Source organism: Drechmeria coniospora, chromosome 02, assembly GCF_001625195.1.
Source record: "Drechmeria coniospora strain ARSEF 6962 chromosome 02, whole genome shotgun sequence".
Lineage (NCBI taxonomy): Eukaryota > Fungi > Ascomycota > Sordariomycetes > Hypocreales > Ophiocordycipitaceae > Drechmeria > Drechmeria coniospora.
Window position 1 is genome coordinate 1,540,775 of NC_054390.1, and position 12,147 is coordinate 1,552,921.

A 12,147-nucleotide genomic window follows, 5' to 3' on the forward strand; every position below is an offset into this window, starting at 1 on the left:
ACTAGAGGCATTTTAATTAATGATTACTGCCAGTATCATTTAATTTGAAGAACGGCTTTTGATGTCTGATCAATGAAACCTATTGCTTCATTTTCCTTCGGTGTTTTCCACGCTGCCAAAGCCCCTTGATAAATACTAGGAGTACAAATGGTTTAATGCAAGTTGTTGTTATGCTCGTGGCAGTGACTCGCGAAGTGACGCATTGAGGGCCTGGTGGGCTCCTCTGCTAGAACTAACGGCTGCAGCGATAAGGCTTCGGTAAGCATTCGCACTTGATGGAGGCAATTCGCCTTTGAACCAAACATTTGTTATCTCCTCCCTTCCTCGCAGGTATGCCACGCAGCAGGCTGCCAGTATATTGTTGGCTGCCGAAGGGGACGGATCCCGAATTATCGTTGATCCCATTTGATCCGCATTGTCAGCTACAAGGGCAGCAACACCACCAGAGATCGTGTCAATACAATCTATGCCCGCATCGGCAATACCGGCGGCGGCGACAGTAATGCATCCGCTCAAGGTATTCATAAAATCCCAATCCTCAAGACTTTCATCAATGGTAGCATGTTGTGCAAGTTCGCCCTCGACAATGGTAACGATGACGTCTACACCACTCTTTGGCCACCGGTCCGCAATCAAGGCACCACGGAGAGCGGTTTCCAGGTGAGTGCTCAGATCTCGCTCACTCGTGTCCCGTTGATAAGTCCTCCTTCGACGAGTTGCAAAGGGTGCAAATTTGACATGGGTAGAAAGAACCATATGAGGCGAGAAAGGCGCGGAACGAGGAAGTGATCTGGGACCGTGAACTGTGCAAATGAGTTTCATACCACCGCCATTAGAACCACGCCTCGGCTCCATTTCCAGGTATGCCGATCCTGATGCGGAGGGTGTCACTCCGGTTTTGAGGTCTGTTGCCTCTGCTTAGCCCAGTGCGGCCACACAAGATCATGCGTTACCTACAGGCCGCCTGATGTTCGTTGGATTCCCTGCCATGGCTCGAAAATGAAACTGGATCCGAATCGTAAAGAGGAGGAGTGGTGACGCCTCCTGGGCCATTGACACGTCGACGATCGCTCATGATTTTGCGTTCAAAGATTGCTACAATTTCCACAGTACCTCACCTTTGTTCATCTCGCACGAGCACGAGAATGGGGCAAATGCACCTAAAGGGACGGCTCCGCCTTCGAGTTGTTGTTAATCGCATATACTTAGCAAGAGCGAGGTACCCACCCACACGTGGATATCCACCCGCACCAGTTTTCCAGTTAAATACTCTTTCGCGCCCGACCTCGAACGCCTTGACCTAAACTTTTCATCACTTCCAAGCTCTGTTCCCAATCCTCCTCTCCTGTCAGACCATCCAACCCAAAAGGTGTGACGTTGCAACTTCGCCTCTCGACCTTGAATACACATCATACACTTAGGAATGCTCTAATTATCATGGTGAGTAACACATCACCCAAATCCAGATCGTGCCTCGCAAGTCAACCCCACAGCATGATGATTTTTCACAAACACATTATTCGCAATTCCTGAGCGATTCAACAAACATGCACTACCATCTGACCCAGACCAACCTTCACGGGGAAACCATGTCGGCAATTCTGTACATGACGTTCCGTGCAAGCGCCGCTGACCATAAAGAAAGCTGTGACCTAGATCGTGTTTGTTTCTAGATGTCTCTATCTCAAGTTGTTCTTGCTCCATGCCTCCGATGGTAAGTCTTGGGTTTTCTATCAGCTTTTCTTGTTCCCCTCGCCGCTTAATGTGATGAGACACATTTCAATCCAGTTCTGCTGCTGAATCATTCTGATGACTCACAATTACCATACCAAGATCTCTGATTTTTTTAAAGAGCTTAATTCTTTCCACACCTTGTTTTTCATGATTGGCGAGATCAGATGCTGACTGTTTCCAAGGTCTCGCTAGGGTTTGTTACGTGCTCGGCTTTGCAGTGGCTGATATGTGCAGGCAGCGCATTCTCCATCCAAGATATACCCAAGGTAAGGAATACTGCTACCATGACTCAAGGCGTGTATTGGCTCGACATGATGAAACAAGTTCAATCCATTCCACTACTTCATTCAGGCCAGGTCATGCTTCCATACTCGAGCAAGGAGATAATTCTGCGATGAACAGTTGTGGAGTTGCTTCATAGCACGAACTTGACTTCAGTGTCTTTTTGACAGTGCACCCGTTTTGGGTTGCCCTGAAAAATCGGCCGGCTGGGATGACTGAGTAAACTAGCTTGTCTGAACAACAGTTCTTAATTGCGTGGCTTGCTTTCATACTTCAGATTCGAACCATGGCTAACTGTATTACAATAGTAAATTGCCATGTCATCATCGTGTATGCAATATGTGACTGTATTGAATGTATGATTTTTGTCAAATGTCGCTTAGTATCTTATGTATCTAGTATTTTAGAAATGTTAATTCTTAATATACAACCATTGAAGTATTTAGGTGAGGAATAATGTGAAGCTTTATTAATGATGTCTTTGATGCACTGGAGTTTAGATGTAATGTATCCTTTGAAAGCACGGAGTAGTGGATTACGTTTAGCGATACCGAATATATCACGTTATGAGTACACTTTTCAGCTAACATAATGAATAGTACTATCACCAAGACATTGTGGGTTACTTCATTATGAGAGGCCGAGTCTTTGCGAATTCATTTTAACTTTATAACCCGACTATCTCATGTCGCCCGCGTTTGACAACGCGATTCGGACAAATGGTCGGAACAATAGAACTCACTACGGCATGAGTGATAATGTCGACCGCGCTCCAAACGCACCGACCCCCACTCCTAGTATAGATATTCCGGCGGACTGGCCCTCTATTTCGGTATTTCGGTTCACTATTTGAGCCTGCAGTATCTGCGACTTGTCCGTCAATTTCCAATGACAGCAAGATAGAAAGCCCGTCAGGCAGCAGCGATAGGATGTGTCGTATCTGTGACGGATTGCTTGAACACGACGAGCGTATACGGGCCCATGCATTCAAAGTATACGGCAATGTACCGTGAGTTTGCCGTGCATGAGTATCGACAACATTCTTTCTACAACTAGACTTGTATTGAACTGTCTCTAAGCTCATTCAGGAGAGGCCTTGCATATGTAAAGTCGATTATTTCCACTATGTCGCATGTGAACATTCAGCCTGTCGCAATAGTACCTCAGCATGCCCAATCATATATGCACTTAAGTAAACTAACAATTTGTCTATGCCATACCTATAAGAGGCCACATCGAACCACTGCGGCAAAGACTAAAAGGGTATCGACTCGCAACACAAATTTATACGTAAGAGCGAGCTTACATTGTAGTATGCGCTAGTGGAGTGATCTATTGCTGCAATACGACGACTATGTATATTAAAAAGAAGAAGTTGAATATTACAAGCTACGGAGTACATTTTACAGATATAGGTAGAGGAATAGCCCCCGTTGGTAGCTTCTATCAACTTTATAGTTTAATCTAACTCAGTACTGCAAATAACTAGTTAATAATATCCTAGGACTGTAAGGCGCGCTACAGGCGCGTAGGCCTTATAAGCGAATGTGAGCTGCAGTACCCGCACTAAGTGCGGATACTGGCGGATCTTTTGACAGTTTGGCCATTTGGTCGAACGGTTAACTGGTCTATTGTCCATATGGGCACACCTCCCCATATGTGTTACAAGGACCTTATTTAAAGAACTTTTAGTACTTTAACTTCCTTTCCTTTAATCTCTAATATCGATTTGTAAAATAGCTATAAGTTAAAGGGGGGGGGGGGGGGGGGGTTTGGCCCCCCCTTAGTTTTCGGCTCCTAGTCAAAATAGTAAATAGTCTAACTATATCTAGTATTATAGAGTTACTAGTACTACCAGTATTTAGTGGTCGGAAATAGTTATTAAGAAATCTACGGAACTCTAACTCGAAGTACTAGGCATTGGAGTACTTATACTCCAATACCTGCTTAGTCATAGGGTACGAGTCACGTGCAGTAGTACGTAACTCTATCCTAGGATATAGTTCTATTAGGCAAAGCCTAATATTATAACATCTAGTTTAAATTAGTATATCGAGCCGATATAATTAATAGTAAGAATACAATATATACTACAAAAATATACATACCTCTAAAAATATACAATTTATACTACTACATAAAGTTATTGGCCAATACAATTATATAAAAAGGAATCTATATATAATATACTTTTTTTCGGAAAAATAAGGGACAAACTCTTTAAGCCCGGAATAATAATTTAATGCATTTTTAAGTAGGGTCAAGGTATTTTAAGCCCAGAATTAATAGCAGCTTAGGCTAATTAGAATATATTAAGATTTAACTCTTACCTATTCTTTTACAACAAGTACCTAGGTTATATAATATATACTCTAGAAATATCTAGCTAAAAGACTAATATATTTACTTTAGAGCAATAAAAAAAATACAGTATACTAATTAGTTATAATTATATAAGCAAAGTAGTATATTACTTAGTTTTAAGATATTTAGCGTTAAGGTAGATAAAGGCACTATACTATAAAGAAGAGATTTAATTAGCTAAAGCTATTTAAAAATCTAATTAGTAAAATATTATCTATATAAAAAGTAACTTCGTTTTCTACAGAGCAAATAAGACTAAAATATTACATAAAGTTTTCCAATTAGTTTAAAATATAGGGGGCCAAAAACTAAGGAGGGCCAAAAACCCCCCCTTTAACTTACTGTAGATTAATAACGCTATAATCTGAGTACTAATACTATTAGGGCCAATTAGTAAATGCAGCCTAATGCGGTCCGGCTATATAATAAAGAATGCAGCGGGACTCAGCCTTTAAGAGGGGTGTATTTTGTTTATTGCTTCAGACCTATCTTGTATTACAATACTAACTAGTAGGAAGGCAGTATATACAAAGACTGTAGAATTTTCGAACTAAGGAGGAAGAAAAGAGAAAGAAAACAGTAAGTATAAGAAGGAAGAGGCTATATACATAGGTAGTCCGCGCATTACGTAATAAAGAGTATAGGGTAGGCTAGAAAAAGAGTACAATATACAATATCGTTATATATATATTGAGTTATACAAATAGTTAACTAGTTAATACAATTAGTTAGCCGTTATATTATCCTTATACTATAGTATAGTTGTAAGGCGCGCTACAGGTGCGTAGGCCTTATAAGCGAATATAAGGTGCAGTACCCGCACTAAGTGCGGATACTAGCGGATCTTTTAACAGTTTGTGTTATGATATTAGGCTTTGCCTAATAGAGCTACGTCCTAGGATAGAGCCACGTACTACTATACGTAACTCGTATCCTATAACTAAGCAGGCATTAGAGTATAAGTACTCTAATGCCCAGTACCTTAAGTTAGTGTTCCGTAGGTTTCTTAATAACTATTTCCGACCACTAGATACTAGTAGTACTAGTAACTCTATAATATTTAAGAAACCTCCCTTTATTACGGTAAGTAGTAGGCCGCAGACTATTAAACAATAGATTAATAGGACAATAATGCACTACCTAGCGAACAAAATACTACCGCTAGTCAACTACCACCCGACTGGTTTACAGAAATCCAGCAGTTATACTAGTAAATCGCTACGGTAATGCAGCACCAAGCGTCCCGGGAGGTACAGCCCGGTACTACGTTAGGATTAGTACGGACCCCCTTAACTGTTAATAGCCTAGCGATACTTCCCTAAGTCCGACGTAAACCGATACCAATAGGAGTACTATACGATAGAGATAAAACTATATTTACAGCCTGGAAGATACTTATAGCCTATAAGCTAGTTACTAACCGTAAGTTTATCGGTACCGATAAGGACCAGTAAATATTCGTCTAGCAGTACTTAGCGCCTAAGATTCAGTCCCGCGTTATAGCCTTCTTTAAAGCAGGGCCGTTATACTAGTACAACCTGTTATAATTCTTAGCTTACCTTAAATCCGTTTTCGCTAACCCTTATTGGATAGAAATAGCGCAAACCAAGCTCGAATAACTAGAGTAAGTAAGCAATAAGGCATTTACCTTATTCTACGTATGCTTCGAACAAAAGCTAGCGTTAGCTAGGGGAATAAATTAGCCTAACGAAATTAAACTTATTAAGCTGCATTACGCGTTTAATAAGACTATACAGGATAGCAGTATTAGGCGCAATATCCTACGAGACAGTTATAAGGCGGCCGTTAATATTTACCGTAGTATTACGGTAGATATTAAATCGTACCGCTTAGAGGAGAAATACTGGAACCGCTACGGCCGTACAATAGCCCCAATAAAACCCATAACGGACAAGGACGGTAACGTATAGATAACGGGTATTAATGCAGTAACTATAGGGCGCTATTGCCTAGCAACCCAAGGAACAAGGACTAGCCTAGGGTAGTCTTTAAGCTAGCATACAACTTAGGTCCCCCGCAGTACAATTAATACACGTAAGGAGGAGGGTACTTATTTACGCTATAGATCTAAGCAGTACTTTATTAAGGACTACAAAATACAGCCCGCAGCGCAACCGGTACAAAATCTATCTATTTATCGAGTAAATATAGAAAGGGAGAATATACAGGAGGAATCCTTAGACTAATTCTCGGAAAATAAAGCGCCCCTAAGCTAAGTCTTACGCAGGGGTAAAACGGTACAGATAAGGACTAAAGCGGAAGGACTAAGCGTTAAAGGGAGCAATTTTAGGATATTAAAGTACGGTTAGATAGGCTACCGTTCCTTATCCTAATGCTTATAAATTCTACCCGTTTCTTAGACGTTTAAATTAATTGCGGTTGCAATTATTATAGCGCAATTAGCAAACGTACGGCCTAAAGTCTGCGCCTTAAGCTTATTCTACTACCGGTACGGCGCCGGTTAAAGACAGCTGTAGCAGTAATACGCCGCTAGGGTAGGCCAACGGAGGTATATCCATATATCTTACATATAGTATAAGTCGCACTTAATATAAACGGCTAGGAGTCTCTAGCAGTACTATATATAGTACTAGGCCTTAGCCGAAACGCAATACTAGGCCTACCGTAGATAGAATACTGCAATATCGACCTATACGCAGCCGAACGCTACCTTACAATTAGAGCGGTAGGGGGCTAGGTAGTACAAGCAGTAGATATACGGCTGCAGTATAGTAGCTATAACCTTAAGATTGTAACTATTTTATCTATTATAGCTAAACCGAAGAGCTAAGCGGTAGTTACTAACTTAATAGAGATCTTAGTAGTACTCCGCTAAGTAGTACTAAGCACTAAGCCTAGCGGGATGGAGGGATACCTACCCGCCTACCTAAAGGAGTTTACCGACTTATTCGATAAGGCATAGGCCTCCGGCCTTCCTTTGTACTAAGGACTAAAGGACTACTATATTAAGCTGCAAACCAGGCCTAACGGGGAACCCCTAGAGCTACTATAGGGACTATTATATAATATACCATAGGACTAGTTATTAAAGGTACAACAGTAGATTACCGAATTATTAGACAAAGGGTAAATATATACTAGCTCCTTAGCAGTAGTAGTACTAATCCTCCTAACTAAGAAACCAAGGGGGGGGTAGCGCCTTTATATAAATTACCGTATACTAAATAAGATTACAATACAGGATAGGTATCCCCTACCGCTAATAAAAGAAATATTACGCTCCCTATTAGGATCCCGCTAGTTTACAAAACTTAATATACAGACGGCCTTCTATAAGATCCATATTGCGCCTAGCAGTAAGTACCTTATAGTATTTTATACCCGCTTTAGCTTATTTAAATAGCTAGTCTACCCGTTCGGACTTATAGGCACTTCCGTAATATTCTAGCGTTATATTAACGGGGTACTTAGAACTAATTTAGGTAACTTTGTAACGGCCTTTCTAGACAATATCTTAGTATATATAAGCGGCTCTAAGGCAGACTATATTCGGAAGGTAAAAGGGGTACTTTAACGCCTATATAAAGTAGGTCTATACTTAGACCTAAATAAGTACGCCTTTACAGTTAAGGAAGTTAAGTACCTAGGCTATATTATTTAGGCAGGAGTAGAAATCCAGACCGACCTAGTAAAGATAGCTGCTATCTATAACTAGGAGGCGCTAAGGACTATCTAAGGGGTATACAGTTTCCTAGGGTTTACTAACTTCTACTAGGAATTTATTCCCTAGTTCGCGGAATTAATAGCGCCCCTATTCCAGCTTACTTACAAGGGGTAGCCGTTTTACTAGACTACTAATAAGGATAATGCATTTAAAGAACTAAAGTAACTATTTATATTGCACCTAATCCTAGTATAATAGGATACAAAGAGACTAATATTCGTAAAGGTAGATTATTCCAGTACGGCTTTAGGAGGATACCTATTATAGGTAGATAAGAAAGGTATCCTACGCCCAGTTGCATACTATTTAGCAAAATTAACGGCCGTAAAGCGTAATTATACAATTTATAATAAGAAGCTCTTAGTAGTAGTACGCTACCTTAAGGTATAGCAGGCAGACCTATAAGGGGTATCCGTACTATTTACGGTTCTAACCGACTATAAGAACCTAGAATACTTTACCTAACCGTAGGAAATCTTAGAGCGCTAGGTATAGTAGGCTAAGAAGCTCTTATAGTTTAACTTTTATTTACAGTATAGGCCCGGATCTTAAGCGCAACGGCTAGATGTACTATTATACAGGCAGTAGGACGTAGAGCACTAACCCTAAACTATATAAGTATTACAACCTATATTAATTAGTAGTTTTGGAAGTTCGCCGAGTACCCGTAGTATACCTATAAAGCAACCGTCTAGCAACCTACTACTAGAATTACAGCTATTCTATAATACTAGCTTACAGGAGCTATAGGACTAGGTAGTTATTAAGGACTAAACGTATACAGTACGCCTAAATACTATACGTTGCGGAGACTATAAGTTCCCGAATAAAGTAGATATATAGGAATAAGTAGCCGACTATACTATTAATGCATATAGTACGCTATAGTTCCGAGGGCGCCTATAGCTACTATTATAGGAACCGCTAACTATATGCGTTATCTACTAAGTCTATAACTCCCCTATCTTGGGGTACCTAGGACGTAATACTATATTTACAGCGCTAAAGAGGAATTACTACTAGGATTATATATTAGTAGTAGTAGGGTAATTTATACGGAACTACTACTACTACTATAGCTATAAGAGTAGGTAGTACCGCTAGGGCCTACTATAGTAAATAGAGCCGCCGGATAGATATTGGAAATAGATCTCTATAGACTTTATAATAGAGCTACCCGTACGAAACGAATAAGCGCTATAGTATATAATAGTACTTATAGACAGACTATTTAAGTACGTATAGCTAGAAGCTATAACGTTTATAACGGTAGAAGTATATACCGAACGGTTTAAGGAGTACTAGTAGCGTTTCCGTAGGTTCCCGGAATATATTATATCCGACAGAGGATTAGACTAGGTCGGCCAGTTCTAGGCAATATTATACTATATTATTGGGATTAAATAGCAGCTATCTATAGTATATTACCTATAGTTAAACGGGGGTACGGAACGAGTAAACTAAGAAGTCTAAATAATCCTATATACCTTTATAGCATTCGACTAATTTAACTAGCCGGACTATTTAGTAGTATACTAGCTAGCGCTAAATAGTAGGGACTCTTCCGTTACTGGTATAAGCCTAAACAGTCTCCTATTAGGATATAAAGTTAACGCAGTACAACGGGTAGAAGCTCCTACCCTAAGCGTAACTACGGGTAAAGGGCAAGCAGTAGTATTTATATAGTACCTACGTAAAGGTACTAAGCTAGCCTAGGCGGTAATTGTATTTATATAGTAACGCTTAGAGGAAGAATTAAACTCCTACCGGCACTTAGCGGAGTATTTTTAGGTAAGGGATAAGGTATAGCTAAGTCTACGCTATATAAAGTCTCTATACCTATCCAAGAAGCTAGACTAGGTAACAGCTAAGTATACGGTCGTAGCCGTACCGACCCCCCTAACTATTATACTAAATATCCCCTAAGGTATATACCCTACCTTTTACGTAGACCTAGTAGAGTAAGCCGTAACGGATCCGCTACCTAGTTAAGCCTTAACGAATATAGAGCCAGGGCCGCTCTTAGTAAAGGACAAGGACAGCATACGGTAGGAAGAGTATATTATAAAGGAAATCTTAGCCGCAAAGAACGCAAGAGGGTAAGGTAAGTACTATAATATTCTAGTTAAATAGGCCGGGTATAACTAACCTATATAGGAACTACTAAAAAATCTACAGAAGACCAAAGTACTAATAGACTATAAGTAAAAATAAGGTAGCGCACTTACTTATAACGGACTAGTCTCCTTACAATAATAGTATTAGTACAGCTTATATTTAACCAGCCCGAAAGGGGTATAAATAACTCCTCCGTCCCAAACCGGAACGTCTTAAAACAAAGGACCTAGGTCGGCCCTAAAGAATTCCTAGCCCTAATCGGGGTACTATAAGCAAGACGAAGTTTTAGCGCTATAGCGTATAAACGTTAGGCCCTTAACAGCCGGGGGGAGGCGGTAACTCGCTTAAGTTATCCTCGACTAAAGACGAAAGGTAAAGGGGTAGGGCTAGCGCTAGGAGGCCGTCCGTAAATAGAATGCAGTAGGCGCAACTTCTACCGAGGGCGGTAAAGGGCAAGGCGGTAGTAAGATAAAACAGGCCGGAACGGTCGGCAGTAGCACAACGGGGGGAGGAGGGGGACTATAGTCCCCGACGGGGGGGGCAGAGCAAACAAGGCGCACCCGCCTTACGAGTACAGCGGGTAGTAACTAGCTCCTTATAGATCGCGGCTATAAGGCCCGACTACTACTATTGCACTAGCTTAAAGCTATTAAGCCGGGCGTCCTGCGCGCCCTAATAGTCGCGCAGGCCTTATACGGCGCTAGCAAAACCGTATACTAGTACCTATAGCTACTGCTACTATATACTACCGCTATGCAATAGCGTTAGGGCCTGCAAGGCCAGTACTAGGGCACCTATAGGGTTGCTAGGAGTTAAGGGCAGTACCGCAGCGGCAGCAGATATAGCGGCGCAGCGACGGGAAAGTAAGTAATCGACTAATACAAGCAGTTAGCGATAAGCGGTAGTAGGAACCCTAGTACGGTACGTACCGTAAGGAAGGCGGGAGAGCAGGAGGAAGCAAGAAATTGTAACGGTAGCGTTAAAGGAAGCAGCAATTACAAAGAAGGAAAAAGGAAATACACAACTTACCCGTAACGGAACCTTAGCTATAAAAGCGTTAATACACGCGCCCAATAACTACCTGCAAATAGGATAAAGGCAAAAAAAAAAAAAAAATTTATTAGGTTAATTAAGGACTACTGGAGGAATTAGGGAAGGAGGAGGATATATTATAATATTAGGCTTTGCCTAATAGAGCTACGTCCTAGGATAAAGCTACGTACTACCGTACGTAACTCGTATCCTATAACTAAGCAGGTATTAGAGTATAAGTACTCCAATACCTAGTACCTTAAGTTAGTATTCCGTAGGTTTCTTAACAACTATTTCCAACCACTAAATACTGGTAGTACTAGTAACTCCATAACAGTTTGGCCATTTAGTCGAACGGTTAACTAGTCTATTGTCTATATAGGTACACCTCCCTATATATATTACAATAGTAGTAATATAAGAATAGCTAAATAGCTAATAGTACTACTACTAGCTGGTAACTGCTAGTACTAGTTAGGAAAATATTAATTATTAGTATTATGGAGTTACTATTATGGAATCGGGCTTAGCCCGATATAGGAGAACGGAGGGAACTAAAGGACCCACTAGGAAGAACGCATACAACTAGAAGCCCTAGTTATTAAGTAGTTTTCCCTCCTGCAAGTCTTTTAATAAATATTATTAAGAGCCCTAGAGCAGTTACCTAGTAACTCCGCAACAGTTACTAGTACCTCTAGTATCTAGTGGTTAAAAATAGTTATTAAGAAATCTACAGAACTCTAACTCGAAGTATATATTACGGAGTCGCTAGGCGACTGCTCTAGGACTCTCAATAATGTTTATTAAAAGACTTAAAGGAGGGAAAACTACTTAGCAACTAGGGCTTCTAGTTATATACATACTTCCTAGTAGGTCCCTTAGTTCCCTCCGTTCTTGTATATCGGGCTAAG

At 40.6% G+C, this 12,147-nt stretch overlaps 1 protein-coding gene across 1 annotated transcript; it reads right to left on the minus strand.

The window, feature by feature from the left end:
• Positions 1-168: 168 nt before the first annotated feature.
• DCS_03694 (3' exoribonuclease) lies at positions 169-855 on the minus strand (the record flags this gene model as incomplete). The annotated part of the gene is made up of 1 exon (XM_040801011.1): positions 169-855. One exon carries the CDS (start codon positions 853-855, stop codon positions 169-171), a length of 687 nt encoding a protein of 228 aa, XP_040656044.1.
• Between the last annotated feature and the right edge of the window lie 11,292 nt (positions 856-12,147).